The 27715-nt window shown below is 46.9% G+C and overlaps 1 protein-coding gene across 16 annotated transcripts in view; it reads right to left on the bottom strand.

Annotated features, from left to right (window-relative positions):
• The window catches only part of LOC140528648 (voltage-dependent T-type calcium channel subunit alpha-1G-like), a 107661-nt gene that overhangs the window by 43416 nt on the left and 36530 nt on the right, over positions 1-27715 (bottom strand). For 8 of the 16 annotated variants that reach the window (XR_011975235.1, XM_072646677.1, XM_072646676.1 and 5 more), the window contains exons 10-25: positions 26176-26361; positions 24532-24646; positions 24066-24221; positions 19083-19151; positions 17382-17466; positions 17080-17267; positions 15445-15873; positions 13982-14082; positions 13341-13464; positions 9425-9493; positions 8524-8708; positions 7733-7859; positions 5888-6013; positions 5017-5106; positions 4413-4626; positions 1319-1372 (exon numbers count right to left, since the gene is read on the bottom strand). Coding sequence is in view for 15 of the 16 variants with exons in the window: in XM_072646677.1 (XP_072502778.1) it covers positions 1319-1372; positions 4413-4626; positions 5017-5106; positions 5888-6013; positions 7733-7859; positions 8524-8708; positions 9425-9493; positions 13341-13464; positions 13982-14082; positions 15445-15873; positions 17080-17267; positions 17382-17466; positions 19083-19151; positions 24066-24221; positions 24532-24646; positions 26176-26361 (2318 nt within the window). In the remaining variant the exon portion in view is untranslated. The remainder of the gene's footprint in view (positions 1-1318; positions 1373-4412; positions 4627-5016; positions 5107-5887; positions 6014-7732; positions 7860-8523; positions 8709-9424; positions 9494-13340; positions 13465-13981; positions 14083-15444; positions 15874-17079; positions 17268-17381; positions 17467-19082; positions 19152-24065; positions 24222-24531; positions 24647-26175; positions 26362-27715) is intronic. The other 8 variants (XM_072646679.1, XM_072646678.1, XM_072646688.1 and 5 more) reach the window with 3 other exon arrangements.

Raw genomic sequence — 27715 nt, 5'->3', positions numbered from 1 at the left:
GAGAGAGAGAGAAAGAGAGAGAGAGAGAGAGACAGACAGAGAGACAGAGAGAATGAGAATGTGTCAGGGTTTAGACCACTCAAGACAGCATGGATAGTATTCCTACTGCCCATGTCTTCCATTCTTCCCCTCAAACACAGCATGATAAGGATCTGGGATCCTAACATGATCACATATGGATCCAGGGGACCCAGAGACAAAGTACAGCTGATGATTCCAGAAAGGTTTCCACTCAATATTGGACATGTCACCATCAGCACCATAATTATGAGATATACAACACTGACCATGGTAAGGTGAAGGCAGTTAAGGGGGTGTTACTGAGATACTGTATGCAAAATGGACATTTGGGCTGTTTCACTTTAGGTTGATCAGTAAGCCCTAAAAGATAGATTTTTAACCTAATTCCCTGTGGTTCCACATTGGGGTTATCATAGACCCTTTTCCCTGGCATGGGGCACTGACCCAACAGCCACATACACATGAAGTAAGTCTTTTGTGAGTCCGTGCAGGGAAAAAAGCATGCAGTGACACAGGAGAGCATGGCTAGGGTTAGGGGCTGGCACACAGCTGCTTGAAACCTCATGGGAGATGTCATGGGTGTATTGGAGATGAGGAGAGCAAGGGAAGCCATATCTCAAATGGTAGAGAGAGGACACTGTCCGGCCAGGGGCGCCCAAAGACACAGTCTCCAACCAATGGCCTAGACCTTCTCCCAAATCTTTGGCCTTCAGAGGGGAGAGGATCTTGGCTAACTCAGGTCTTGATCTATTTCCTGCTGTTTGTAGCCTTGACGTAGAGACTGCGTTTTCCTGACTACTAATGTGTCTGTTAAATTATTCATTGTTACATTTTAAAAACAAATCCTCTCTCCTCTCATAATGCTCCCTCAGATCAAAGTCTCTTCTTTTTCAGACAAAAGGAGAATAGAGAGATTTGAAGCTGTAATAATTGCCACTGTGCTGAAAAGCCAAGGGTGGTAGTGGAGGAGTTGGGAAACAGGGAAGGTTGATAGTTTAGAGGTATAAGGCAGAGGTTGGGGATATGGCCTCACCTAGGTCCTCAGGCCCTGCCCAACTGAGCATAAGCTCTGTCAGATAAGACCTAGGATTTCAAATGGTGCCTTCTTGGGTATATGGGGATCCTTCAACTCCGCCCCCCCCCCCCCATCCCACAAGTATGAGATTGATGTGTCATGGAGAGAAAGCAAATGACAAATCCATGTAATGAGACAGGAACTGGGAAGTAGGCAGAGCCTGAGGTCAGTTATATCCCCCAGGCCATGCCACTTGGACCAACTACCCAATAGCCGCAGTACCTGGTGCTGCGCTGGTAGAGCTGCCAGGGGTTATTACATCATCCATCATTAGATCTAAAAGAATGAAACGACATTGGTCACTGAGTGGACCTGGTGGCACCGGCTGGGCACAGAACGACAGTTCTCGCCCTGGAAATACTGACCACCCCAGACCCGAATCTGGATATCTCTGATCCCAATTCCTATCTTCATTCTTCACTCCTGATCCCAATCCTAACCCCACTCTTCATTCCAACTTCTGACCTCAAATCTCACCTCTGGTTTCAACTCCTACCTTCAGTCTTTAGTACTGACTCTAGTTCTTAACCCTGACCCCAGTTCCTAATCTCAAAACTCATTCTTGATCTCAACTCCTCACCTCAACCCTCATGTGACTTTAACTCCTCTTTTTAATATTCACCCATGGCCTAAATTCTAACCTCAACCTTCACCTCTGATCACCTTAACCCCCAATTTCTAACTTTAAATCTTACCCCCTTGCCCCAGCTCCTAACCTCAATCCTCATTCCTTAATCCCAATTCCTAACCTTAACCTTTTATTTCAGACCCCAACTATTAATCTCACCTCTGATTTGTCTGATCTTTGCTCTTCACCCTGACCTTACCTCTGACCCTTCCAACTACTAACTTCAAGCATCATCTCTGACCTCAACTCCCACAAACTCAGTCTTCACCCACAATATTAAATCACAAGTGAGCAGAAGCTCCCTGAACTGCAGGGAGCTGTGCCGTGACAACAGCCATATTTTCTGGGTCATCAGAGACAACCAGGGAGAAGCAATGATTTCCAGGCTATCAGAACCACCGTGACAGGGACAGCAGCTGTCTGGCTATCAGAGGCATTCCAGAGCAAACAGCAGCTCTATGAGGCCTTTAGAAGGGAAGAGTCAGAACAAGGCTCCTGTATCTCAGTAAAATGTGAGATTAGCTATTATGTCTGGTCTCCAGTTCTGCAAGACTGGTGTAGGGGCCACACGTTTATCCTGAAAAATAAATCTGAAATTCATTGGCAGAGGGAAACAAGGAGGAGAATGGAGGGGAGGTTAGAGTCAGAATATTGCCACTGGGGGACAATGCATCGAGTTGGCCTCAGACGTCTCCACTGAGAACCCAGACTGAACATGCCCTGTCCAGCTAAGTAAGGATGTGAGGAAGTGAAGGAAAAGGTGATGAACAGATGCTATTTAGGGAACCTCATTTCCCATCTCCTCCCCAGTGCTAGGACTGGTCACAGGCTGGAAGATTTCATGTAATTTCTATAACTCTCAATAAATAGCACCTGTCTTCACCTCCATCTTCCCAGCTCTTTTATTTAGGTCCCCAACATTATTGTCCTTTACTCCTGGCCCCTCTGACATAGTGAGGAGAGATGGGACTAAAAAAGTAGAGGCAAAGAATCCCCTAAGTCATCTTAGAAAATTCACATTCCAACAAATCACAGAGAAAACTCTGAGAAGTCTAAATCCCTTGTTAATTTGGGGGACAGAAAAAGAGGCATATACAGATTAGACAGTCACATAAGGCCAGAAAAATCTATCCGGAGAGACAGAGACAGAGAGAGAGAGAGAGAGAGAGAGAGAGAGAGACAGAGACAGAGACAGAGACAGAGACACAGAGACAGAGACAGAGAGACAGAGAGAGACAGAGAGAGACAGAGAGAGACAGAGACAGAGAGAGAGAGACAGAGAGAGAAACACACCAAGAGATAGATAAAAACAGATTAGAAAAAAAAAAGACAGAAATACAAAAAGACAGTTGGAAGACAGATATCAATAATGACAGAGACATGCACCAATGCAGGGACATTCAGAGAAAGAGAGAGTAACACAGAAAAAAAAATACACACATACAAGCAGAAACAAGGTTAAGTATTGCAGAGATATAAATGGAGTAAGAAAGAAATACTGAGACACAGAGAGGCACACATTAAAGGGGGGAAGAAACAGGAAGATGCGTAGATATGAGCAGGCTACTTTTACACCTACTGAAAGAGACATCACCTAGAAAGACAGATTCATTAAGATAAAAGAGTAATACAGGGAAAAAACAACAACCCATACAAGCAGGGATAGAAAGTCGTGCAGACAGAAATGAGAAGACGATATATATATGCCAAGAAGCAGAGACCTAGACCTGTCTTTCTCTCCAGATCATTTTCTCAGAGATACAAGAAACCTCAGAGATCAGTTTAATGTGATCTCCTCATTCAGAAGATGAAGCCCCTTTACTCTGAAAGCCATTTCAGAGTATAAAGGGGTTGGGGAAAGGGTTTAGTGCTCAGAGATCACAAATGGCCAGTCAGAATAGGGGAAGGGTAGGACAGGGAGGGGGTTTTATAAGAGACAATAGTGTGTATTTTGAGGAAGGGCTGGAAGGAGAGGATTTCAAGGTAATGAGACAAAGAAGGCTGAGCAGCAGGAGAGGAAAGGAGAAATTATAATCCCAGATTGATGGGCCATGGACTATATGGAAAGTTGCTCTGACCTCCGACCCAGGTCCAGGGCCAAAACTTGAAAAGATAAAAAAAAAGAAATGGTCAAGAAGTCAGACAGTTTAGAAGGGAAGGGAGAGGAGGGAGGGTCTGGGTCTTTGCCTCATCCCATCAATTTGGAGACTAACCAGAGATTCACTCTGTACTCACATGCTCTTGGACAAACTGGGGCAAACTAAACCATTTACTAAATTCCACCCCTTTCATGTTATCCCACCCTTGGGCTAAGCTAGGGTCTCCACTGGCAGGTGTCAGGAAACCCAAGAGTGAAGTATCTTTCTCCACCCCATCAACAGGAGTAAGGTGGGAGAGACAGTGAAGGTCTCACCTGGCATTGTTTAAAATGCTGTACTGGCTGGGATGGGGCTGGGCATAGAGACTAGATGCTGAAAACCATGCAGGCCCCTTTGGGGATGTCATCCCCTCTGGCAGGGCTGAGTTAGTCTCCATCATGCAGGCTTCTGGAGGCAGACATGCTCAAGGTGATAAGGAGAGAAGGTGGGAAGGAGGTGAGCCTCCTCCCCTCTGCCCTCCACCACCTGAGGTCACTAGGCCAAGGCCAGATACAAGCAGGATTCAGAGAGATGTGGAAAGACTACCGACCAGCCATCTGCTTCTCCTTACTCCTTCTCTTTTTCTCCATCCGACGTAACCGCTTCTCTTCTCGGCGCCGGGCCTCCTCCTCTTCCTGGTGCTGCCGACATTTGTGGAAGTTCTCTACCACCACACCCACGAACATGTTTAGCACAAAGAAGGCTACGATGAGCAGGAAGGAGATGAAGTACAGCAACATCCAGGGGTTGTGGTTCATGATGGGCTGGGGAGCAAGGCGGGAGACATAGGTAGGAAGCAGAGATCGCAGGGCTGAAAGAGCCTAGGGCTTAGGTGGGGAACCTTGTCCATCCTTAAATGAAGCCTAGAGGCTTTTGCAGTAGACAGGATGGGAAGTAAAAATTCCCTCCACCCTTGCCCTCAGATCACTGGCCTGTAGCACCAATGACTAAATCTCTTAAGAGGAATTGCTTAATTTCTTTTTAAAAATAACACTAGGACCTTGTTTCTATTAATTTCATTACCTTAGGCTTTGTTGTCTTGGGTTCTTCCATCCCTACTGCCTGGTTTTACTAAACCTGGAATTCAAAGGGACCCAGACCCATCATGAAGAGACTTTAGAAAACAAGGAACCAGCTGGCACCAATCCACCTACCTGCTGGTCAACACCCACAGCATCCAGCCCATCATACATGATGTCCACCCAGCCATCCTTAGAAGCCAGAACAAACAAGGACATGAGGGCCTAACCGAGGAAAGAGAGAGGGATGTCAGGAACACAGGGTGCCTCCATAAGTCTCCTTTTGCCAAAATCTTTCCATCTCACACCAAAATATCCTCAAATATCAGCAACAATTCCCTGACTATATAAATCCCATTGATTGCCAGCTTGTAGAAACATCCCAGAGCCTGGGAGGCCTCTCCATTCTGTAGACCAAGACTTGGAGGCTAATGGGACCATCACTGAAATCTCTGTATATCTCCTGGCTTCAAGAAGGCAGGGTCATGGGTACTAGAAACCCATAAAATTTTCATATCAGCAGGGGGAGAAGAGTCAAGTCAACTGGTATTTATTAAGCACTATGTGGTATGTACAGTGCTAAGTGATAGGAATATACTGAAAAGTTAAAAGCAAAAAAAAAAAAAATCCCACAAAAATGGTTTCTTCCCTCAAGAAATTTAGTCTCATGGGGGAGGTAACATAGAAGAAACAAAACAGGAGGATCTAAAAGGAAAGAAGCCAAGCTCTTGGGGGCAATCCTGTTGCTGGCAGTAGATAGAGTGTTGGTTCTAGAGCCAGGGAGACCTGAGTTCAAATCTGATCGCAAGCATTTACTAGCTGTGTGACCCTGGACAGGTCACTTCACCCTGTTTGCCTCAGTTTCCTCATCTATAAAATGAGCTGGAGAAGGAAAACCACTCTAGTATCTTTGCCAAGAAAACCTCAAGAGTCAGACACTACTGAAACAACTGAACAACCTCCCTGAGCTCTCCCTTCATGGTCTCATCTCTCCCACAGTGCTCACCTGACCCAGGTTGTCAAAGTTGTACTTGTGTCTGACCCACCGATAACTGGCCTCAGTGCAGTCTGACTTGTTGGTGATATTTCTGGTATCCTCACCCTGGCATATGAAAAACTTCCCTTTGAAGAGCTGTCCTCAAAGAATGAGATGCATACGTATGTTGAGAGAGAGAGAGAGAGAGAGAGAGAGAGAGAGAGAGAGAGAGAGAGAGAGAGAGAGAGAGAGAGAGAGAGAGAGAGAAGTTGTGAGCACCCAAAGCAGCACAAAGATTTTCCCCTCCACATCCTCAGCTCAGCTCAGCTCCACAGATGAGACTAATGGTGAAAGGGAGGAACCCATTATTAGGGAAGGAGAAGCATCCTCCTCCTCCTCCTCATGAAAGCTAAAGCAATGTCTCTGGAGTGGCTGGAGTCTGAACCCAAGAAAACACAAAGATGGTACTACCCTTCCCCCAACTCCTGCTCTGAACATCCACCCACCTCCCCACCTTCCATCATAATCCTGACCTCCCACTTGGTCTGTGGCCTCCCTGATATGATTCAGAGTAATTGGGAGTACAGGGGTAGTGGTGAAGTACTGATCAAGGCACAAGTGAGAGAAAAGGGTGATTTGGGGAGGAGGCAACTGAATGAAGGCAAAGGGATAATTAAGGAATGGGTTGTTTAAAGGAGGGGTGATGGGAGAGGAAAGAAGGCAGTAACTGATAGATTAAAAAGGGAATTGAGAAGGAAATGAAAGGGGTGAATGGGAGCTCTTGGACCCTCTGCAATGGGTCTCCATTCCTGTACAGAGAGTAAGGGTGCAAATGTGGTTGATTCTTTGCTAAATATCAGGAGATGGGGAGCAGATGTGGGGTATGGGGTGATGTCTGAGCATTGTGTGGCTTCCGTGATTAGAAGATGAATTTCAATGCCCACCTCCTGTGGCCAGAGCACTAACAAGAGATCAGGAGATAACTGGCCTTAGAGAATGACCCTGGGAAAAGCTGGGAGGAGGGGGTGATGTTGGAAGGGGGTCAGTCATCTGGGAGACTTCAGCTCCTATATGAACAACCCCAGCCCTGGTGCCACCCAGATGGTCCTAACTAGGAAAACCAGAGTCAGGGGCTTTGATTAGGAATTGGGAAATGAGGCTTAGGCATTTTTTTTAAAGCTAATTTGCTTCATTGCAATGTGTAGCTTCTATTATTTTGCTCCATGGCCCCTCCCCTGCTCCTCCATCCATGGCTCCCACCCACATCTGGTCTTGCTATCCCCTGTCAGGATCTCCCAATCCTGGGGCCAAGGCAAAGCAAAGTTCCATTTCTGGGCTGGGGGCCAAGTTTCCCCAACACTTCCCCCCCAGCCCCATCCTCCACTTCCTGTCCCGTCTGAGGCTTGCGCCTGCAGCTAACTGGGCCCAGCTGTCTAGGCTCCTGATCCCCAGCCTGGCCTCCTACCCTTCCTACCCTCCTAGGTAGGAGTATAATAGAAGGGAAAGGATGCTGGTCCTGGATCTGCTAAGTGGATTCATTGCTTGAGCTTGGGGAATAGTTATGCAAAGGGACACCTCTGAAATCTTGATTCCCTTTAGGTCCCCAGAATGTCCAAACTCCATACTTATCCCTCCTTTCTCCCCCAACCTCACCATGGGATTCTCAAAGGGAACAATGGGGGAAGGAAAAAGGGAAGAAGATGCCCTCTGTGAAGAGAAGAAGAAAATGGCAGTGGTGGGAGTCCCAGGACACCCCTATAATTGACCTAGCTTCCTGAAGATTTTCCCATCTCCCTTTGATGTCCCTTGTAACCAGATGGCCCCTAATCCCTCTCATTCAGTTTTGCACTCTACCAATTCCTCAGCCCTCCTAACCTGCACTCCCAAGATGCCAAAGATGATGAAGAAGGCACAGCAAATGACCACGATATTTCCGATGGGCTTCAGGGATGACATCAGGGTCTCCACCACCAGTTTTAGCCCCTGGGCCCGGCTGATGACCCTGAGGGGAATGAGGAAGTAGCAGCAATGATAAAAAGAAGGAAAGTCTTTGAGGCAGCAAAGAGGATCCAGACCTAGAAGGGGAGAAGGCTTGATCCCACATCAGGAACTCTGCCCTCCTCCTCTCCTTTGACATTTCTTGGAAACTCAGTTGTCCCCAATCCCTGAGGCAGAGCACTCTCCGACACAGAGCACTTCGTTCTAAGCCACAGCCCACCTACCCCTGTCCTGGATGGGTCTATTTATCCTTCTAGCACACAAATAAATTTATTATCTGAAGTGTGTGAAGGGTAAGTAGAATCGTAGGTAGGCTTGTTCTCAGGGCCAAAATGTCTCTGGACGGGGGGAGAAGTAACTTTGGGGGTTGTTACAGACCCTTAGAAAAGGAGACAGAGAAATCATACCTAAGGAGGGAGTTGGGGGAGAGAGAATCAAAAGTCTTACAAGAAGGGTGTTACCTTGTGGGCAGGTGGGTTCATCCTTTGAAGGAAGGGTCAGTTCTCTCAGATAACCACTTTAGGGAGAAGGTAGTCATTCCTGAGGGATGGATGTTACTTTGGGGAAGGTAGTTTCATCTCTTGAATAAAGGGTGTGTTATCCTGAGGGGAGGATAGTCACACTTCCTGGGGAAAGGTAGTCACACTTTCTGGGGGGGAGGTTGTTACCTGAGTGGTCGGAGTGTTCGGAGGAGCCGAAGCACCCTAAGCATGCCCAGAATCTTGGTACCACTATCTGAGACCATGGAAACCAGGATGTCAATGACAGAGATGAGCACAAGCAGCCCGTCCAGTATATTCCAGCTGCTCCGAAGGTAAGCCTTCTCCCCAAAGCACCAGCCTAAGGCTACTACCTGTGAACCCAGTTATCCAATAATGTTCAACCATCAGTCTTTTTATGTCCTTGTCTACCCCTCTCCCAAATCTTTTCTACTGAACCCTTCTCTTTCCCCCTCTCCTCTATTCAACATAATCTGCCTCATTCTTCACAACTCTCTTTTATTCAGGTTAAGCTTCTCCCTCCCCCAGTTTTCTGACTCAACCCAGTCTGCCCTTCTCCTCCATTTCCCCCATCCAACAGTCTGCTCCCTCCATCAAAATCTCTTGTACCAAGCCCAGTCTACCCCTGCCTCAACTTTATTCTATTTACCTCAGTCTGCTTCTCCCAATTCTTCACCTCTGGACAATCTAGTTTGTTCCTCCCCCAACTCTATTTAGTCTTTTCCCGTGACCTCCCCCAAACCATTCTTCCCTCCCCTCAACTATTTCAACTCAGGCTGACCTCTTCCTCAAATCTGCCCCCACCAACTTCCCAACCTCCAACTCTTCCCTATCCAACCAATCTACCTTTTCTTCAACTCTTCCTGTTGCAACCAGTCCACTACCTATCCCAAGTCTCTTTCCCAGTCCAACTCAGCTTGCTCCCTTTTGTCCTACAACCACAGGCTCACACAAGCCCAGAGTCCCCTTCTCCCTTACCACTTTTTGCCCCATCATACTGTACCCTCTTTCCCTGAGCCCCCACCCCAATAATCCACCCAGTCCCAAATCTGTGCTATCTGTCCATCACCTTCACTGTCATCTCAGCCAGAAAGATTGCAGTGAAAATATAGTTGGAAAGAGTCAAGAAGATTCGCTCCTGAGAAAGAAAAGTTGAGAGAGAAATTTTTGATGGAGGGGAAAGGAATGGAATAAGCACTTCTAGAGCATCTATTATGTGCCAAGCACCATATTAAATGCTTTACAAATATTATCTCATTTGATCTGCACAACAATCCTGGAAAGTCCCATTTTACAGTTGAGAAAATTGTGGCAGACAGAGGTTAAGTGACTTGTCATGAAATGTCTCAGGCTGGATGTGAATTCAGGTCTTCCTGAATCCAGGACCAGTGCTCCATCCACTGGTCTAACTACAACATGGAGCCCTTGTCCAATGAGAATAGTATTTTTGTTTTTGCTACCCCACCAATAAAAATTTACACAGACATACACAAACTACCTCATATCTAATACAGATGTGCTGGAAAGCAAATGTGTTCTTTTTTTTCTCCTAAAAATGAAATTTCAGAAGAATAATACCATTATTGTTACAACCATTCACAAAGGTCACCATCCTTTTCTCCCAAACTTCTTCACTTGGTTCCCCACTTTCCAGCCTGGTAGACCAATATAGGACCACTAGCTTCATGGACACAACTTCCTACCCTACTCCTAAGCCTGGTTCTCAACTGTAGTCAGGGCTATGCTGGAACCAGTTCAAATAACCAAGTGGATTTTCAGTGTAAGTATTTACACTTCAGAAATTCATAAAGGCTACAACAAATCAGATCCTGATTTATTGTTTTGTTGATGGTCTAGATGTGTTTTTGGAGAACTGGTTGTTAAACTTAACTAGCATATCCTTGATGGTCCAGGGAGAAAATAAGCTAGTAATAGGGCCAAAATCAGAATGAAGGAATCTTGAGCCCTACTTTCAAGATCTTAAGTAACAGGGACATAGAATGTTATTGCTGCTAGGGACTTTGGAACAACTCTAGTCTAATCTACTCATTCCAGAGACAGGAAATGACTTGTTTAAGGTCACTCACACAGCTTTATCTATAAAGAGAAAGCAAGCTCTAACTTCACTTGTGGCTCTTATTTTCCATCACACACACACGCACACACCACAGCCTTTTCCAATCCATCTTAACTTTAGTCTTACCTCTTAATTATGTTCCATTTATCATGGAGGTAGCTTGTTTGTCCATATTTGTTTGCTTTGTTGTTACTCCCATAAGATTAGAGCTTCCTTTCTTTGTATCTTCAGCACTTAGCGCAGTGCTTAGCATACAGTAGGTGCTTAATAAATGCTTACTGACTGGCTGACACCTTATTTCCCTGATCCTGGTCCAAGCCCATCAAAAGAGAAGAGCTACAACCCCAGCTGGGACTCACTATACAATTTCGGGGATGGGGAAAGGCAGAGAGTACACATGAAAGAAATGTACGCTCTCTCTTTGGTATTCATAAGGCAAGGATTGACTCTATTAGGGAGATGGAAGAAATGGAAACAGAGAGAAAGGAAAGGACAGAGGGAGACAAATGACCAGAGACCAGGTGTTGGAGGGAAGAGAAAGGGATGAGGGAAAGGGGGAAGGGGGGGGGGGAAGGGAGGGGAAGAGGTCAGTGGAGATAACAGAGGGGCTAGGGGAAAGGGAGGGAGGAGGGAGAAGCAGGAGGGAAAAGAGGAAAGGAAGAAGGGGGTCTTGGGGAGAAGGACAGAGAAATAAATATTGGCAATACATTGGAAAGGAGAGCAAAGATGAGAAGGAGATTGGTGTCTCCAGAGTTTTGTCCTTCGATGATGAATAATGGGTGCAAAACGGCCTGAGGTTCAGCCCAAGGGAAAAGGAACCTGAGAGTCTCTGTGTTCTTCCCACAGTATGGTCCACTCAGCTCCTGGCTCCACCTTGAGCAACCTTGACTTCTCTCCTTTCACTATCACCTGGCCCCTCCCAGGGATAAGAGAATGCTGTATTTGCAGAAGGAGGATGTTGGGGTTGGGACACACACCTGAGTCAATCCCTGCCTCCCCAGTCCCAGAGCCCTGACAAACTTCTCTGTCACTAATGTTCCAATTCCCAAGGCTTACTCTTACCCCTCTGGTTGGCAGCTTCCACCCTAATGAGAATAGAAGCTGGAGTGGTATCCAAAATTTAAACAATGGTGGGAAGAGGGTGGTGGTGGCCACTTTGGCAACATTCAAATAAGACATACAAGATGCTAAAAACAGAAACCAGACAACTATCTCCTACCCCTCTAGCCTCTCCCCACCTCCAACCCAGACAAAAACTGAAGTTACCAGAAAGAAGGAATCACCTCCAAATTTAAGGCCCAGGGCTAATGAATGTAGCATTTTCAAGACTCCGGAAGGGAGTTGAACAAAATTGTTCCCTGAAAACCTGTGGACATGGGCACTGGGCCTTGGATGCAGAGCAGGGAGGAGACTGGCCTTCTCCAAGTCAGCCAAGGAACTCCCCCAGGACATCAGACCATCGGGCAGAGGGAGCATCTTTGGAGCCCAGACCACCGCTCATCTATCCTGCCAAGAAAGTCTAAGCAGGGTAGAGTCCTCACTACCACCACCACTAGGCCTAAAATTCCTGGGCATCCCTCCTGACTGACCTCAAATTAGGAACACTTAAAGCCTGAGGGCAGGGCTAAGAAAAACCAAAATGAAATGAGAGGATATAGAAACTGAATAGCAACTCCTCCTCCTTTCATCTCCTCTCTCTGTCTCTTTGTCTCTCTGTCTCTGTCTCTGTCTCTCTCCTCCATTTTCCTTCCCTCCTTCCCTCTCTCACTGTCTGTCTGTGTCTCTATTTCCATGTCTTTGTCCCTCTGGATCTCTGTCTCTATATCTCTCTCTCCCTATCTCCATGACTACGTCTCTCTGTCTCTCTGCCCCTCTGCCTCTCTCTATGTGTCTCTCTGCCTGTCTCTGTCTCTCTATTTCTGTCTCTTTGTCTATCTCTGTCTCGAAGTCTCTATTTGCCTGTCTCTGTCTCTCTGTCTCTATCCCTGTGTCTCTATCTCTCTGTCCGTCTGTCTCTGTCTCTGTCTCTGTCTCTCTGTCTCTCTGTCTCTCTCTCTCTCTCTCTCACACACACACACACACACACACATTCACAAATCCAAACTTTGGTAAAGACATGCTTATTTTTCTACCTTTTCCTACAAGCACTCACTCACACAAACACTATCTTTTCCACCAAGATAGGGAGACACGTTTTCTCCCTTTTCAACAATGGGATTGTTGTGAGGATCAAATGAGATCACATATGTAAGTGCTTTGCAAATCTCAAAGTACCACATAAATGCTGGCTATTGTAATGATGACAAGTATTTGTTCCCTGTGCTGCTGAGGGGACCATGTGGAAAAGGCTGAGGTAGACCCCTCCTTTTAATGGAAACACCATTTGATGTGGGTACAATGACCATATTTTCCAAATCCCAAGCTGAATATGAATGGCCCAGCATCTTTTCTCTGCTGCCACAATAGTGTAGACTTTTAAGTTAGTTTGCAAAACTCACTATCTGAGGCCTTAGGGGCTTTGGGACAAGAGAGGTCATGGTCAATTGCCACCACTAGGACATGTGCCCAAGAAGTGTGTCTCCTATGTAAGTAGCAAAAGTAACCTGAGCTAGAAGGCTTACATTTTTTTTCAGCTGCCCTCAAATATTCTTTCAACCTGCACTTATCCATTTTCTATAACTCCCAGTCTCTTGTGACTTATGTGTATTTTTATTGTAACATTTGCTGACTCCATTAATTCAGTTATTACTTGCCAAAATATTAGAATTTCCAGGACATTTCAGATGTTTTATGAGGGCAATGGGACAGAATATTTGAAATGGGGACAATCCTGGGAAATCCAGGACATGGGATTGCTTCAGGCATATGGAATGGGGGCCAGGTGAAAGGGTGGGGATGGAGTACTTACGGCACTGTGGGGGTCAATTTTGGGACGCTCCATGGCAATGGTGATGCAGTTGAGAAAGATGATGACCAGAACAACATGGTCAAACATCTTGTGGGTGATGATTTTATGGCACATCAGTCGGAACCTGGCCCAAGATAGAGACATACATAGGAGAAAGAGACAGGGAGAGAGATAGGGAAGAAAGGTATGTCATGGAAAAGTGAGGGAGACAAGGACAGAGAGTGACCACAGGACAAAAAGAGAGACACAGGGATCACATTCAAGTGAGGACTTCCTACTCCTGGGGTGGTCAGACTCCTTTGGTGGCCTCATCTTCCTAAGGCTAAGGGTACATTGAGCTGGTAGAAGGAGACTGACCCCACTCATTCTGGGCTCTATCAAGATGATTAAATGAGAGTAGGTTAAGGTGAGGGGTAAAGGTTCATGGAATGCAGAGTTGATAGGGACCTTGGAAGCTAGCTAATTCAATTCTTTCATTTTACAAATGAGGAAACAGAGGCCCATATAGGTGAAGTCATTTGTTCAATGTCACACATTTAAGTATCAGAAGTGGGATTTGAACCCAAATCCTTTGACTTCAGAGCCAGTTCTTTTCCCATTGTACTACAATGCCACCCCAGGAGGTCAAGGTCCCTTCTTACTTAGACTGAGGAGGGAAGATGTAGGCAGACCAAGTATCTCTCTCCCTGCAGCAGGTAGGGAGCCAAGATTGAATCCATGCTCTTATTCGCTCCCCTTTGCTCTGTAGAAAGAACAGTCTATGAAGGGAAGAAGGGACCAAGGTCCAGACTTCCCTCCATATTCTCCCAGTTTTGATTCCTGCATTGTCTCAGGTCTTCCCTTTTCTAATTTTTAGGATCAATGATTAAGGTCTAGTAGGCCACCCAGTTCCACCTCCTTTATTTCATTGGTAAGGAAAATGAGATTTAAAGTTACATAGCTAGTAAGGGACAGTGTCCCTTACTTTTCAGTAAGAGACCTATTTTCTCAGAGCCTCTTTCCCTCCTACCCCTCCTTCCCCATCTTCTCAACTCCTCTCCTTTGCCCCTCTCTCCCCATCTCCTTTGCCCCTCTCTCCCTATCTCCTCTGCCCCACTCTCCTCATCTCCTCAGTCCCTCTTTTCCATCTTCTCAGTCCCTCTATTTTTCAGCCCCTCTGTCCCATCTCTTCAGCCCCTCCCTCTCCCATCCTCTTAGCACTGTCACCCCCATCTCACCCCCTCCCCTATCTCCTTTCCTGGTGTTCTCACTTCCCATTTTCTCCCTTTTGCTTCTCCTCTCTCCTCCTTGGTCCCTCATTTCCATTATTCTCCCATATCCCTCTTCTGCACCTCCCCCCCCCGCAATCTGCATCAGCCATGGATTCCATTTTTATTATTCTTTGGAGACACGTCAGTTATCTAACCTCATTCCCAATAACATCTATTTGTTTATAGATACACCTGGGTAGAAGGAACATATCCTATTCCATTCAAATCTACTCATCCTGAACTCCAAACATCCCTGAGATCTGCCCCCAGCATCCATCACACCCCTTTGTCCTTACCCACCATACCCAAGCTTAATTGAACTTCGAGAGTTGAAGGAAGGAGTGTTCAGGCAGAGTGATGAATAACATCTTACCCTGGAATTAGGGAACTTAATATGGGGGGAGGGGGAGGGGAGAAATCAGCAGTGAAAGATGAATGATTGGTTTCTCTCAGGCACAGAGGGAGGGCTATGAAAGATTCATACACATATGCCCCTAAAACTATCCATATCCACCAACTACCTCAGAGCTAACAGGTCCAGGCACAAAATGAAGCCTGCTCCCTAATTTTCTGGGTCAGAGCAGAGGAAAGGGACAAAAGGCACAACCATTGAAGAAACTTCCAGGCCAAAGGAATCAAAAGATGCCCAGATCCTACCCAAGAGATCATTGCCATCTGGGATCCTAGGGGAGCTGGACTCCACTGGGGAAATGACTGAAATAGAACGTTCTTTTTGGACCAAATGGTGGTGGGGGAAATGGAAGAAGGGTGGGGGAGGACGCGGAGGGGTTGATCTCTAAGTAGAACATGCCTCTTCCTTCCTTTTGTCTTCCACACCTATATGTGACCCTCACCATATTGCCCTCATCATCAGCATCATCTCCTTCTAGCTGGGGCTCATCCAGCTGCAGGTGTCGGTCAGCGTGACCCGATGCCGTCTTGCCGTTGCAATCTTGGTGTTCAGAGGCCGAACTCTGGCCGCTGGCTGTGCGATACACCCCAGGTACTTGGAGAGTGTCTTGGAGGTCAAATGAGCCTTTGGCTTCTCTGTCCAGAGAACCTGCCCGGGGATCACTCCCCACCCGGCTGGCCTGTTCCTCATCTGAGGTTTCATCCTCCTCCATGCTCTCCCGCCCTTCCCCAGACAGCAGCGACCGACGCTCCCCGCTTGGACTCCGTCGCTTCAGGCTGGGAGCCCTGCCAAGACTATTCCAGCTGGACCGTCGGCTGTTCCAGCTGCTCGTTGCACTCCAGGGGCTGTGGGGGGAGCTTCGGACACTGGGCTAGGGAGGGGGCCAAGTGGGATGAGAGGTCAGCTGAGTTGCTCTCCCCTCTGGCCTCTATCACATCCCCAACCTCCTGCCATCCAGTGTACCATCATTTCCCACAGAAACAGAGAAGGACAAAGAGAAAAGATGGAAGATGGGAGGAAGGAGGCAAGCCTCATCATCTGTTGAATTCCCATCCATCCTCTTTAAAGCCCAACTCAAATGCCATCTTCTCCATGAAGTCTTCCCGGATCTTTCCCCAGTCAGCAATGACCTTCCTCTCAGGACTCACAGAACATTTGTTTTGCACCTCTCAAATGCATTTACCATGTAATTTATGTGTACTGTAAATTATGGGGTCAGATTTAGAGCTAGAAGTTGATTTAGTCCAGCCTCCTCCTTTTACAGATGAAGAGACAGTGGCCCAGATAGTTGAAATCATGCCTAGAGTCACACAGCTAATAAATGTCTGAGGCAGGATTTTAGCCCCGGGCTTCCTAATACCAAGCCCACTGCCCAGGTCACTCACTCTGGGTCCTGTCCATTCTGCTCAATCAGTACAAGTTTTATATCTAGACTATGAACTTCACAAAGTTTGCACGTCCCTCAATGCCTAGGGCTTTGCACACTGTAAACACTTAATAGATGAATTGACAGGGGAAGGAAATTGACACTGTTGCAAAAATTAAGAGGATTAGTACCTGAACTCTATTGTCTTTACCATGTGAAGCGCTCTGGGGATTGTCTAGGCAGCCTCACTTCCTCTTAAAGCTGACTAAACAGAAGCCCCTCTTTTGTTTCCTTCCCAATCTTCTGCTCTTTCCTCTTATTGCCTGTTCCCTTATATGTGTTGTTTATCCCATTAGAATGTAATTTTTTGAGGGCAGAACCAGTCTTGCTTTTGTATATTTAGCATCATGCTTGGCACATACAAAGCCCTCAATACATTTTCATTCATTCATTCATTCATTCATTCATTCATTCATTCATTCATTCATTCATTCATTCATGTAATCCTCCTCCTGCCCCTTCATATCAATCTCTACCAGTCTCTTCCCACTTTCTCCACCAGGACCCCAGTCTCTCTCCAAACCTTTTCTACCTGTTTACTCTCTTTGGTCACCTACCATGAGCATGGAACTTCCACGACCCTCCCTCCTCTTCCTTCCAACATCACACCTCCAGCCCACTGCCCCACCCCAAATGCAAACATGGCCCTACCGGTGACTTCATCTCATGGGTCACATTGGGGTCGTTGGAGCCACTGCCACTGGGTCTTCGAGAAGCAGGGCCTGAAGCCTCCCCTAATCCAGCACTCTTGGGCAAAGGCATGGGAGTGGCAGCAGTATGGATGATGAGGGGTGGCAGAAGACTCCTTCTTAGCTCTGGGTGCTCTCCCAGGGACATCACTGGAGGTGGGGTGAGGAGAGGAGAACAGAGATCCTAATTACCTTTTGAGCCACCCAAAGGTCCATACATCTGTCTCCCTTTTTCTCCCCAGCCCAGGAGCAGGGACCACTCACAGGCTAAATGCTTCTTCCTGTCCCCTTTCCCATCCAGGCTTGGTGAGAAGAAATCTGTCTCCGACTCAGATTTGGTAGCATCTCCCTAGGGAGAGGGAGAAGAAGGGAGAGTCAGGACTCTGGGGCTTTTCAACATGGCAGGAATCACCTGGGATTACACACATACACACCACAGGAACTATTGATCACAACATGAGCCATGCACCTGCATCTGTTCACACCAGGGGCCCTGCTTTCACAAAGTCAGACTCCCCTGGGGCCAGCCTGAGCCAGAATTACATGGACTCCTCTGACCCCAAACAGCCACAAGTCAGAGGAAAACATTTCTAATTCAGATGGCCACAAACAGAATTGGATCATTTGGGAACTCAGCTCCCAGTGACCTCAGGTGGGTGAACTGGATTGTGCTTGAAAGGGAGTGGGATTTGGTGGTGTACAAGCTGGAACTCTGAAGTGGCAGATGGAACCTCATTTTTAACTGGCCACCTGGGCTTCCTCAGCCCTCCCCTCCAAGGCTCCCTATTTCCTCTGCCCAAACAAAGCCTGGGTAAGATCCTTGAGGGAGAGTCAGCCCCTACATAGCAGGTACTTCCTATCCCAAGTAGTTTCTTTTATTGTTTCACTTCAGGGACCTATATTCCTGAGATCCAGCCTGCTCCTGGGCTTTCTCTTTGCCTTTCTTGCCACCTTTCTGTCTCAATCCCTCTTCTTATCTCTGGGATGGCCTTTTTCCCCTTCTTAACAGGTCAGTAGGTTTCCCAGTAATTGCACACTCGTCCTTAAGTTATTAAAAAAAATTCTTGATTGCTACTTTTGATAAGGATATAAATATTGCTTAATTGGCATCTCAGGGGAACATTTTCATTAACTCAGTTTACATCCCTAACAAGGCCTTTAATTATCAAGTGGGAGCTCTGGGGTGCTGCTCCAGGAGGCAGAGCCTCCTGGGGATCCTGGTTTAATGTTCTCCTTCTCTCTCCTTAAGTCCTTAATTTCATTCCCTGCACCTTGAAGCCCCCAGGGATCACCATGTTTACAGTGAGGGGATAGGCCCAAGGGGAGATCACAGAACAGGAACTTCTCTGCTCCCTGTTTGCTTTTCTGGATGCAAGAAGGGCTTGAATTAAAACTGAAACACTTAATACTCCTAGTATTTAGGTAGCATTAAAACATGGCTATGGTTCTAGCAGAAACCTCCCCACCTCCTCCAGTGGTCCTTCCCCAACCTAAGCGGCTTACAGGAGGAACTCCATAAAACCAAAAACCTGGGCAAAGAATAAAGGGAGAAGGAGGGACATGTGAGGGGCCGTGGGGCTGGGAGGCCTTTATCATCTAAGACCTGAATGGCTCAGTAGTATCTCACACACGCACATATATCATATATATATGCTTGATTCTAAGTCACTTCCTTCACAGTCTGGTGAGGATGGGTGGGGGGCTTTTCCCCCATCAACTAGGCAGAGCCAAGAAAGATCCTAGCAAGGAGAGCTTTCTCTTTGAGCTCGTCAGGAGGGAAGGGACTTAAAATCAAAGTCAGCTTCACGACATCCACAGAAACCACCGAGGTAATCACAACCACCAATGCAGGCAAGAGTGAAGGACCAGAGAAACACCAAAACGGGAGGGATGGTAGTGGGAGGGAAGCACAAGGCTGGTGGAGGTCAGACAGAGGGGGAGAGGTCATGCCGAACGGGTACCTACCCCTAAGGAGTCGACAGGCAGCTGAATACAGCTTAACTGTCCACCTGCATCTTCCCGTTTGCTGATTTCCTACAGGGAGAGGGGGGAGGCAGGGTGGGCACTGGTCACAGTTGCGCAGGATTTCAAATATCCGAATTGAGAATGGATAGTAAGGAGGGAAAATCACCTCCTTGTGAAAGCATGGTGAAAAATGAGAGACACTGGGGCAGGGTGCATGGTTTAGACTAGAGGGAGTGTGTGGTGGGGAAGGGCAAAACAGGGATCATACTGGGGTTCAAGATGAACGCCCCCTCAGGTTCCTGGGTTAAAAGGAAAGAGGAGTGAGAGGTAAAGCCATGAAGGTGAGGGGCAGGAACAGAAGTAGAGACCAATGAGGCAAGGACAAAAAGCCAGGAAAATAGGGGCCAAAGTAGAATTACACGATTTTAGACATAGAAGGGATTGAAATCATTTTGCTGGTTAAAATCCCAGTGTTACTGCTTCTCCTTTGGGTCTCAGCATCCTCATAAGTAAAATGAGAACGCTAAAGCACACAGAGTTCAAGGTTCCATTCACCTCAAAATCTATGATCTGGTCAAGGGGTGGGGAACCTGTGACCTCAAGGTCACATGTGGCCCTCTATGTCCTCAAGTGCTACCCTTTGACTGAATCCAAACTTCACAGAAGGTCCTTGGGTGTGACTTTTTGACAGAGTCCAAGCATTATAGAGCAAATCCTTTTATTAAGGGGATTTGTTCTGTGAAGTTTGGATTCAGTCTAAAGGTTGCAAGTGAGGACTTAGAGGGCCACAGGTTCCCCACTTCTGATCTAATCAAATCCTTTTATTTTACAGATGAGAAAACAGAGGCCCCAAGAAATGAAATGACTTGTTAAGGTCACACTAATAGTGACAGGTCCAGGACTAGGACCCAGAGTCAAGGGAGTTGGATTGGAATAGGGGTGTGTGTGTGTGTTTGTGTGTGTGTGTGTGTGTTTGTGTGTGTGTGTGTGTGTGTGTGTGTGTGTGTGTGTGTGTGTAGTGGGGGAGGTAAGGCAGCTAAAGAGCAGAGAGACAAAGAAGAGGCCTCTTGTCTCCTACCCTTGAACTAAACTGCTTCAACGAAGGGTCTCTAAAAGTGACCCCTTTAAGAGGGAATGTGACAATATGACATGGTAATAATATCCCTTCATAGCAAATAATGGTTTAATAACAGGCCTTCCGCCTGAGAATTTAATGAACCTATGTACATGAGTAACAAACACATAGTACTGGAATGCGAGTGCCTCTCACTGACCAGCAAACCACCATCGCAGAGAAATTTGTTCGGCACAAGCTCACCCTGTACACTGAAGGTAGGAGACAACTAGAATACTTCCCTCCTTCTGCAGTCAGGAAGTCTATTTCTAACTTAATCCACCAAAATGGCAGTTGGGAAACAGGTTCTCAGATCTTTGCTGCTAATATGTGGCTTTTTTTTTTTTAATGGAAACTTGGGATCTAAAAACCATTTACTTCTCTCCCTCTTTTTTTTTTTGAAGCAATTGGGTGACTTACCCAGGTAACACAGCTAGTAAGTATCAAAGGCACATTTGAACTCAGGTCCTCCAGATTCTAAGGCCAGTGCTCTATCCACTATACCACCTAGCTACCCTACCATTTCCTTCGGAAGGAGAATTAGGGCTGAGATGAATAACATCCCAGCCTCACTGATGTGACTTAACCTTTACTGTTCACATAAAGAAGATGCCAAAATGAGCAGGGAATAAGGGGGCTGAAGGTGTGTAGATGCACCTGCCCCTGAGAGAGGCCTCTAGCCCCAAACCTCAGTTATCAAAAGGATGTGGGACCTCAGAGGCCATTTAATCCATCTAATTCAGGGTTCTTAACCTTGGGGTATTTTTCAATAGAAAATCATATTTCAATAGAATTGGTTTCCTTTGTAATTTATTTTATGCATATAAAAATAATTGTGACAAGGAACTACATAGGTTTTCCCAGACTACCAAAGCAGTGGCTGACAAAAAAAAAATCAGTTAGGGACCCTTCATTTTACAGAGGCTCAGGTGGTAAGCATCAGAAGCAGGATCTGAACCCAGGTTTTTCATATCCATTCAGAACACTTTCCACTATATCTTCCAGTCCTGAACTTCACTCCCAACTTTGGGGAATGGATATTCCATTGTCCAGGTATAAGGCAGGTCCCAAACTCTATAGTGGGAAGGGGAGATTTAATTCCTCCCATCATCTGAACCTGCAGCCTGTGAATTTACTTAATCCATAGGAAGAGTAAATAGGGTGGGATCTAAGACTTCTCTGGGAGGGAAAACATCAGTAAGAGTCTTGGTGCAAAGTCTCTCTTCCAGGCGGACAGTCTGGACATTACTGGCTAGGAAAAAACCAAGACTTCCAAATTCCAGACTGTAGAATCTGTAGGATACCCTCTCCTTCTTTCTCCCCTAGACAGGCCTGTCCTAAAGAGGGTTACATTGTTTGAGGCAGTCGTGTTTCCTCACCCCTGTACCAAGGCAGCCTCCTGGGCTGGCTTAGCTAACTGGGATCATTTACTGCATTTAAATGCCATGGTTACTCCACCTCCTTCCTCCATCGCGCACCCTCCCCCCCCCCCCCCACTCCCGCCCAACCACCATCACCGAGCTCTAGAATGACCCACCATCCACCCAACAGGACTAGGGTCACCCCACCCTAGGGTATGAGGAGCCCCAGTCGGCTCTGTCCTCTTTCAGACTCTGCTGCTGCTTAGCAACCAGGAGCCCAGCACAGCTGCACTCACATTAACAAGGTGTTTGCTGAAAGGGACAGTGGGGGTGGGGAGCAGGGAGAGGCCTCTTCTGCGGGGGTGGCAGTGGGGGAGTCAGTGACCTGCACAGACAGGAGAGGGGTGCATGTGGGTTGTAAACTTGGAAAGTGGGATATTCATATGGCAGCACCTGAGAGAGGGAGGAAGATAGGAGAGAAAGCAGGCAAGTTTCCCATTTTCTCTTCATTAGGTGGGAAGGCTCCCGGGGGAAACCTTAGATCCCTGATACTGTCTGGATCTCCTTTGCAAAAGTAGGAAAAGGGCTGCCCTGGCCTCAGACTTCGAATAGGGAAGTGTCCCCCTTCCAGTCACCCCCCACGGCCTGGGAAGAAGCCAAAGCATTCTGGGTTTGTAACAGCCAGTCTAAAAAGGGAGGAGGAATGCCGCATCAACGCAACAATCCAAGTCCATTTTTAAAAAAGGTATATAGTGCCTACCAAAGGCAGAGTTCGTGCCCTGGGGGCAAGGGCGTGGGCCCATTCTTGCCCCAGAAGCCAAACAGTAAATTCCTCTCAACTTCTCTTCCATTAGGGAGTTATTGCCTCTCTGGGGTTGGGAGCACCACGACAAGGCTGCTAACTACCTAAAAGAAGCTTTGGCTCACGGTCAGGCTTCTCTTCTGGACGCCCTCCTTTCTCTCTGTCTTTGTCTCTGTCTCTGTCTCTGTCTCTCTGTCTCTCTCTCTTCCTCTCCGCCTTCCCCCACTCCCCCCCAGCAGCCTTTGTTCTGAGCCAGAGAGATGGGGAAGATAAATGGATAGCTACAGATAGAATAGCCAAGGTGAGGCGGCTGCCAGGCCCAGTTTATCCCCTCTCTGTCCCCAATTCTGTCCTGCTGGGAATCGGCCTCCCCAAGGTTCTGGGAACCCAGAAGGAAAAGAGATTCTTTCCCCCCACCTCACACACCCATCTCTACTATCCCCTCCCACCCCGCCGGGTATTTATAGCCCAGCCGCAGCGGGAGTTTCCATCCCGGTCACCGGGAAAGAATTGGCCCGACAGCTTTTCGACGCCCAACCAGGAGGTTTTTCCAGGCGCGCAGCGGGACCCCGAAGAAGGAGCATCAGGGAGGAAGGGGGAGGGAAGGAAAACAGAGGCAGGAGAAGAAAAATGAGGGCGGGGGCGTGGCCTTGCTAAGGGGGCCTTCTGAAAGACACTGGACCAGACCTCAGTTAAGGCTGGATAAACCAATATTAATCGATGACTGGGAGGGTGACAACGGAGGCAGAGGCACGATCTGGGAATAGACGCTCATTTCCATTCTAGAGGTCTCTAACTGGACTCATATCTCAGTGGGTCTGTATCACCCCCTCCCCGAGGCCATGGTCTCTGAGGCACGGTTGGAGAGGAGGAAGAGGGGCAAAAGGTGGCTGATGAACCCTTATTTTGTCCCAGGTAATGGTCGAACCCTCCAGATCAAGACATTATGTTGTTATCCACCTTCACCTCGCAAGATTTCCCCAAAGAAAACAGGTCGTTTCGGGGGAGGAAAACGTAGCCTAAACTGTATGCACCCAGAAAAGGGTCCCTGAGGAGTGGCAAGGGCTGGAAGAGTTCTGAGAAATCATCTATTTCCAACTCAACTTTTATTTTCTCATCCTGGGAAATGACTAACTGGTTTGATAGGGAGGTGGCCAATTCCACTCCATCCTTTAACAACTGAAATGCCACACACCACCCCCACCCCCCAACATTTCTCCGGAATGACTCAGGATAAGATGCTTCCAGGAACCCTCCCGTCCTTCCCCCACGCACCCTTCCTCAAAACCTTCTTCTAATCCCCCCTAACCCACTTTGTCAGAGAACTCAGAGTCTTCTGTTACTGGGGGTGGGGGTAGAGAAGGGGCTACTTTGATCCAGAAGGGGGTGCATTGCCTCCGGCTTGCTTGGGTCTGAAAACTATCAGGTAGGGGTTCTGTGCTTTATAGAGGGGTGACAGCACTAGTTGTGGAGTAAAGGGGGGGTCATTACGGGAGAGAGAGGTGACTTCTGTTTGGAAGGGATAAGAGACAGGAAGAATGCTGATGGATTACATTCATGCAGAAGAGAACCCTAGAGGAGGGAGTTATTTTGGTCTGGAAGCTGAGCCCAGGAGAACTGGGTTGCTGGATCGCTTCATTCTAGTACTTCTAGTGAAGGATCATTTTGTTCTTAAGTGGACAGATGGTAATGTCCGGGTGGGTTACCTCAGTCTGGAAGCCTTCAACCAGGATAGCCACGAGTAGATTGAAGAGGACATAGTTGCCGAAAGTCATTAGCGCAATGAAGTAAAGAGCTGCCCAGGAGGATGTAGAAGCCATGCCATTGTAGAGGACCTTGTTCCAATCCTCTTGAGTTAGGATCTACCATGGGGATCAGAGGTTAGGAAATCAAAATGACAAAAGCTAGCATTTATAGAGAGCTTTGAGGTTACTCTATACATAGGTGGTCTCACTTGATCCTCACAACAACCCTGGAAGGTAGGTGCTATTATTAGCTCCATTTTGCAGATGAGAAAACTGAGGTCGAGAGAATTTCCTTGACTTGCCCTGAGTGACACAGTTGTGTGCTTCCAGCTTCTGACTCCAGAAGCCTTTCAAAGCCTCTCCTTGTCATCCACTCTTGGGATCTTAGGATCAGGACCCACCCTCAAAGTCCTATTGACCCATATACCTGGAAGACAGTGACAATGGCCCAAAGCAAGGAGTCAAAATTCTTCCGATCAGGCAGTGTGTCCCCATCTCTCTCAGATGCAAACTTGCAGCCGAAGAGATGCATGCCCAGGATGCTAAACATAAAAGATCGGAGGGAGGGTAAAGTATTCAGTTTCCTGCTTCCCCCTTCCCCTGACAGAGGGGAAGAGGGGAACCCTATTTTGTTGCTTTCTCTTCTTTAGCTCAGATTCTCTCTGATTACAGCAGGTACATTCTTAAAATCACTTTTTCCCAGCCCCAGAGAGCAGACTGCTCCAACACTCTACCCTGCAGATTCAGGGGGGATACAGTGGGGAAGCTCTGTTTGGTTCTAGGTTACTGCCCAGACAGCCAACCTAGGCTATGGTCAAAGGAGAGGGAGAAAGGAACACAAAACTGGAGTTGTGCTTGAACCAATCTTTTTGGATTCACCCAAAAAAACCTTTGGGCATAAAACCATGGAGTAGAAGTGCCTGTGGGTAGGCAGGCCCCCTTTCTAGAGCTCTCTGAGTTCTTAGGGGTTTCAAACTGGACCTGAGAGCAAACTACCATCGTGCTGTTGTTCGATCCTAAGCTTGAAGGTGTGAATGATAGGGAGAGAAAAAAAGTCAAGTAAGTGAGGAAGATGTGAAGAGGAAAAGAATCTGTGACCTGGCAGATTGGTGGAGAATATCAGATGCTTGGAACCCCCTCTGTGCCTCCTCCCTTTCCCCACTTGCAGCTTCCCAGCAGGAACCCATATGCTGAACTCTACCACCCTCAGTTGGGCTGAGTCAAGTCAGGCATCCCTTCTCCCCAGTGACAGAATCCCTGGGCCAGTGATCATGCCAGATGTCGGCTGTGGCTGGCTTCTCTTCCATCCAGTTCTCCTTTAGGAGATGTGTAAAGCAAGGGAATAACTCGGCCAGCTCCCACAGGGAAAAGCTAATGCAGGGCCTCCCCACCGTTCCCTTTTGATACCCTGTCCTGTCCCTGAGAATCTAGGATGCTTCTCGTCCCCATTCTTCAACCCTCAGAGCTTAGAGCTAAGATTCTTAACCTGGGGCATGTGAGCTTTTGAAAATACATAGAGATAACTATTTCAATATAATTAGCTTCCTTTGTAATCGTAGGTATTTTATATATTTAAAAGCTTCACCAGATTGCAAAAGGGATCCATGGTGCAAAAAAGGTGAAGAATTTCTCTGGTTTAGAAAGAACTGGAAAATACTCAAGGTCCAAGCCCTTTTTTTGAGGTGCTTCTAAAAGGTCAGTTACTTTGTAAAAAAAGAAAAAAAATACACTTAAGAACTCTGATCAACACAATGACCAACCGCCATGAATCCAGAGAAGAGATGATGAGGCATGCTACCCAACTCCTGACAGAGAGGTGATAGGCTCAGCATGCAGAATGAGATCCATTTTTAGACATGGCCTATGTGGGAATTTGTTTTGCTTGACTGTGCATATTTGTTACAAGTGTTTTGTTGTTATTTTTTTCTTTCTCAGAGCAGGGAGGAGGGTTGCTAGGTAGAAAAAATAAATGTTTGTTAACTGAAAAAAAAATTTTTTTAAAGGTCAATTACATTACCTTGACTTGGAACCCTGCACAGAAGGGTCAGGTCCCACCTTATCCCCTCCTCACCTGAAGATGAAGATGAAGAGCATAAGTAGCATGCAGAAAGTAGCCACATTGTCCATGGTCTTCATGAGGACCACCAACTGTCGCTGCAGAGCAGGCAGGAAACGGACCAGTTTCAGCACCCTCATCAGCCGGAAGGTCCGAAGTACAGACAGACCTCCACCTTGCTGGCCCACAATCTCCCACACGCTATGTGATGAGAAGCAGGGAAGTTGGAACAGAGAGGAAGAGATAAAGGGAGGAAGGCACAGTATTAGGCCCTGCTTAACAAACCTGGATGGACCCTAAAGGAAACTTCTCTGTCAATGTGACTGGATCAGAACTATGGAGAACTACCCCTGTCCCTCTCCACTTATCTTTAACCTGTCTTCCATTTCCTCACATATGCTCCATCTCCTGGGATGGGGATTGAAGTGTTCTTTCCCTCCTTAATGGGAGCAGCTGCCTCTGATCCACAGTGGAGAGAGATTAATTTCCACAGAGATTGAGGCACTGAGATACTTTCTACCTCACCTTGTGGCCTTCAAACTACTTCAGGAATGATGGTATTCCGAATAACAACCTTATGTCTGTGATTATTCCCATCTTTTTTCCCAGACAGAGGCCCCATTACTGCAGCCAACAGGACTCCTCCTGCCCCTCCTAACTCCCTATCCTCCTCCCCATTGAACCTATGGAACAGCATCAGGTTATGAAATATTTGCTTTGTTCTCCTCTAATGAAATCTAAAGACAACCAGAAAAAAGTAATAAAGCTTTCTCTCCTGGCCCCAAGCCTGGGCTAGGATGCAGCAATGATTTGGAAACCCCAGACCGAATTCCTAGGAGCACCCACAAGAGTTTTAAGCAGTTTACAAAATGGGCTGCTCCCTCTCTCCAATACTTGTATCCAAGTATCCATTTGCTTCCCCCCAACTCGAATGGGTAGGATGGACAGAAGGGCTTGGAATGGAGGGAAGATGACAGAAAGGGGTGTGCTGGAGCTAAGGAGCTGAGATGTATTCTAGGGCACACATTGCTTGGAACACTATCCCCCTTCTAACCTTCTTGGCTTCCTTCAAGTTTCAGCTAACATTCCACCTTCTGCAAGAAGCCTTGCATGATCCTCCTTAATCTAAGTGCCTTCTCTCTGAGAGTACCCCCAATTTATGCTGTCTCTGTTTTATTTGTACATAGGTTTTTTTTGTTTTGTTTTGTTTTTACATTTTGTCTCTCGCCATTAAACTAGGAACTTTGAGAAGAGGGACTGTTTTTTCTCTTGTTTGTTTTGGTTTGGTTTTTTGCCTTTCTTTGTATTTCTAGTACCTGGCATACAGTAGGTGCTCAGTAAATGCTAGTTGACTGACATACAGGATGGTAGGTGGTAATGGAGAGAGACAGAAAAACTGAGACTTTCAAGTAAGTGGAAAAGCATAAGACAGAAGAGGAAAGGAAGCTATTATTGATGACTGGTGACGTGGCAGCCCTCTGACATTATCTCCAGAAAAAGTAAATGACTTGACAAGAAGAATATAAAATAGTCCCAGATGGAGCACTGACCATCT

This window comes from Notamacropus eugenii, chromosome 2 (assembly GCF_028372415.1).
Source record: "Notamacropus eugenii isolate mMacEug1 chromosome 2, mMacEug1.pri_v2, whole genome shotgun sequence".
In the NCBI taxonomy this organism is placed as follows: domain Eukaryota; kingdom Metazoa; phylum Chordata; class Mammalia; order Diprotodontia; family Macropodidae; genus Notamacropus; species Notamacropus eugenii.
Note: the sequence above shows the minus strand (reverse complement) of the source record. Positions and strands in the feature narration are given on the sequence as shown.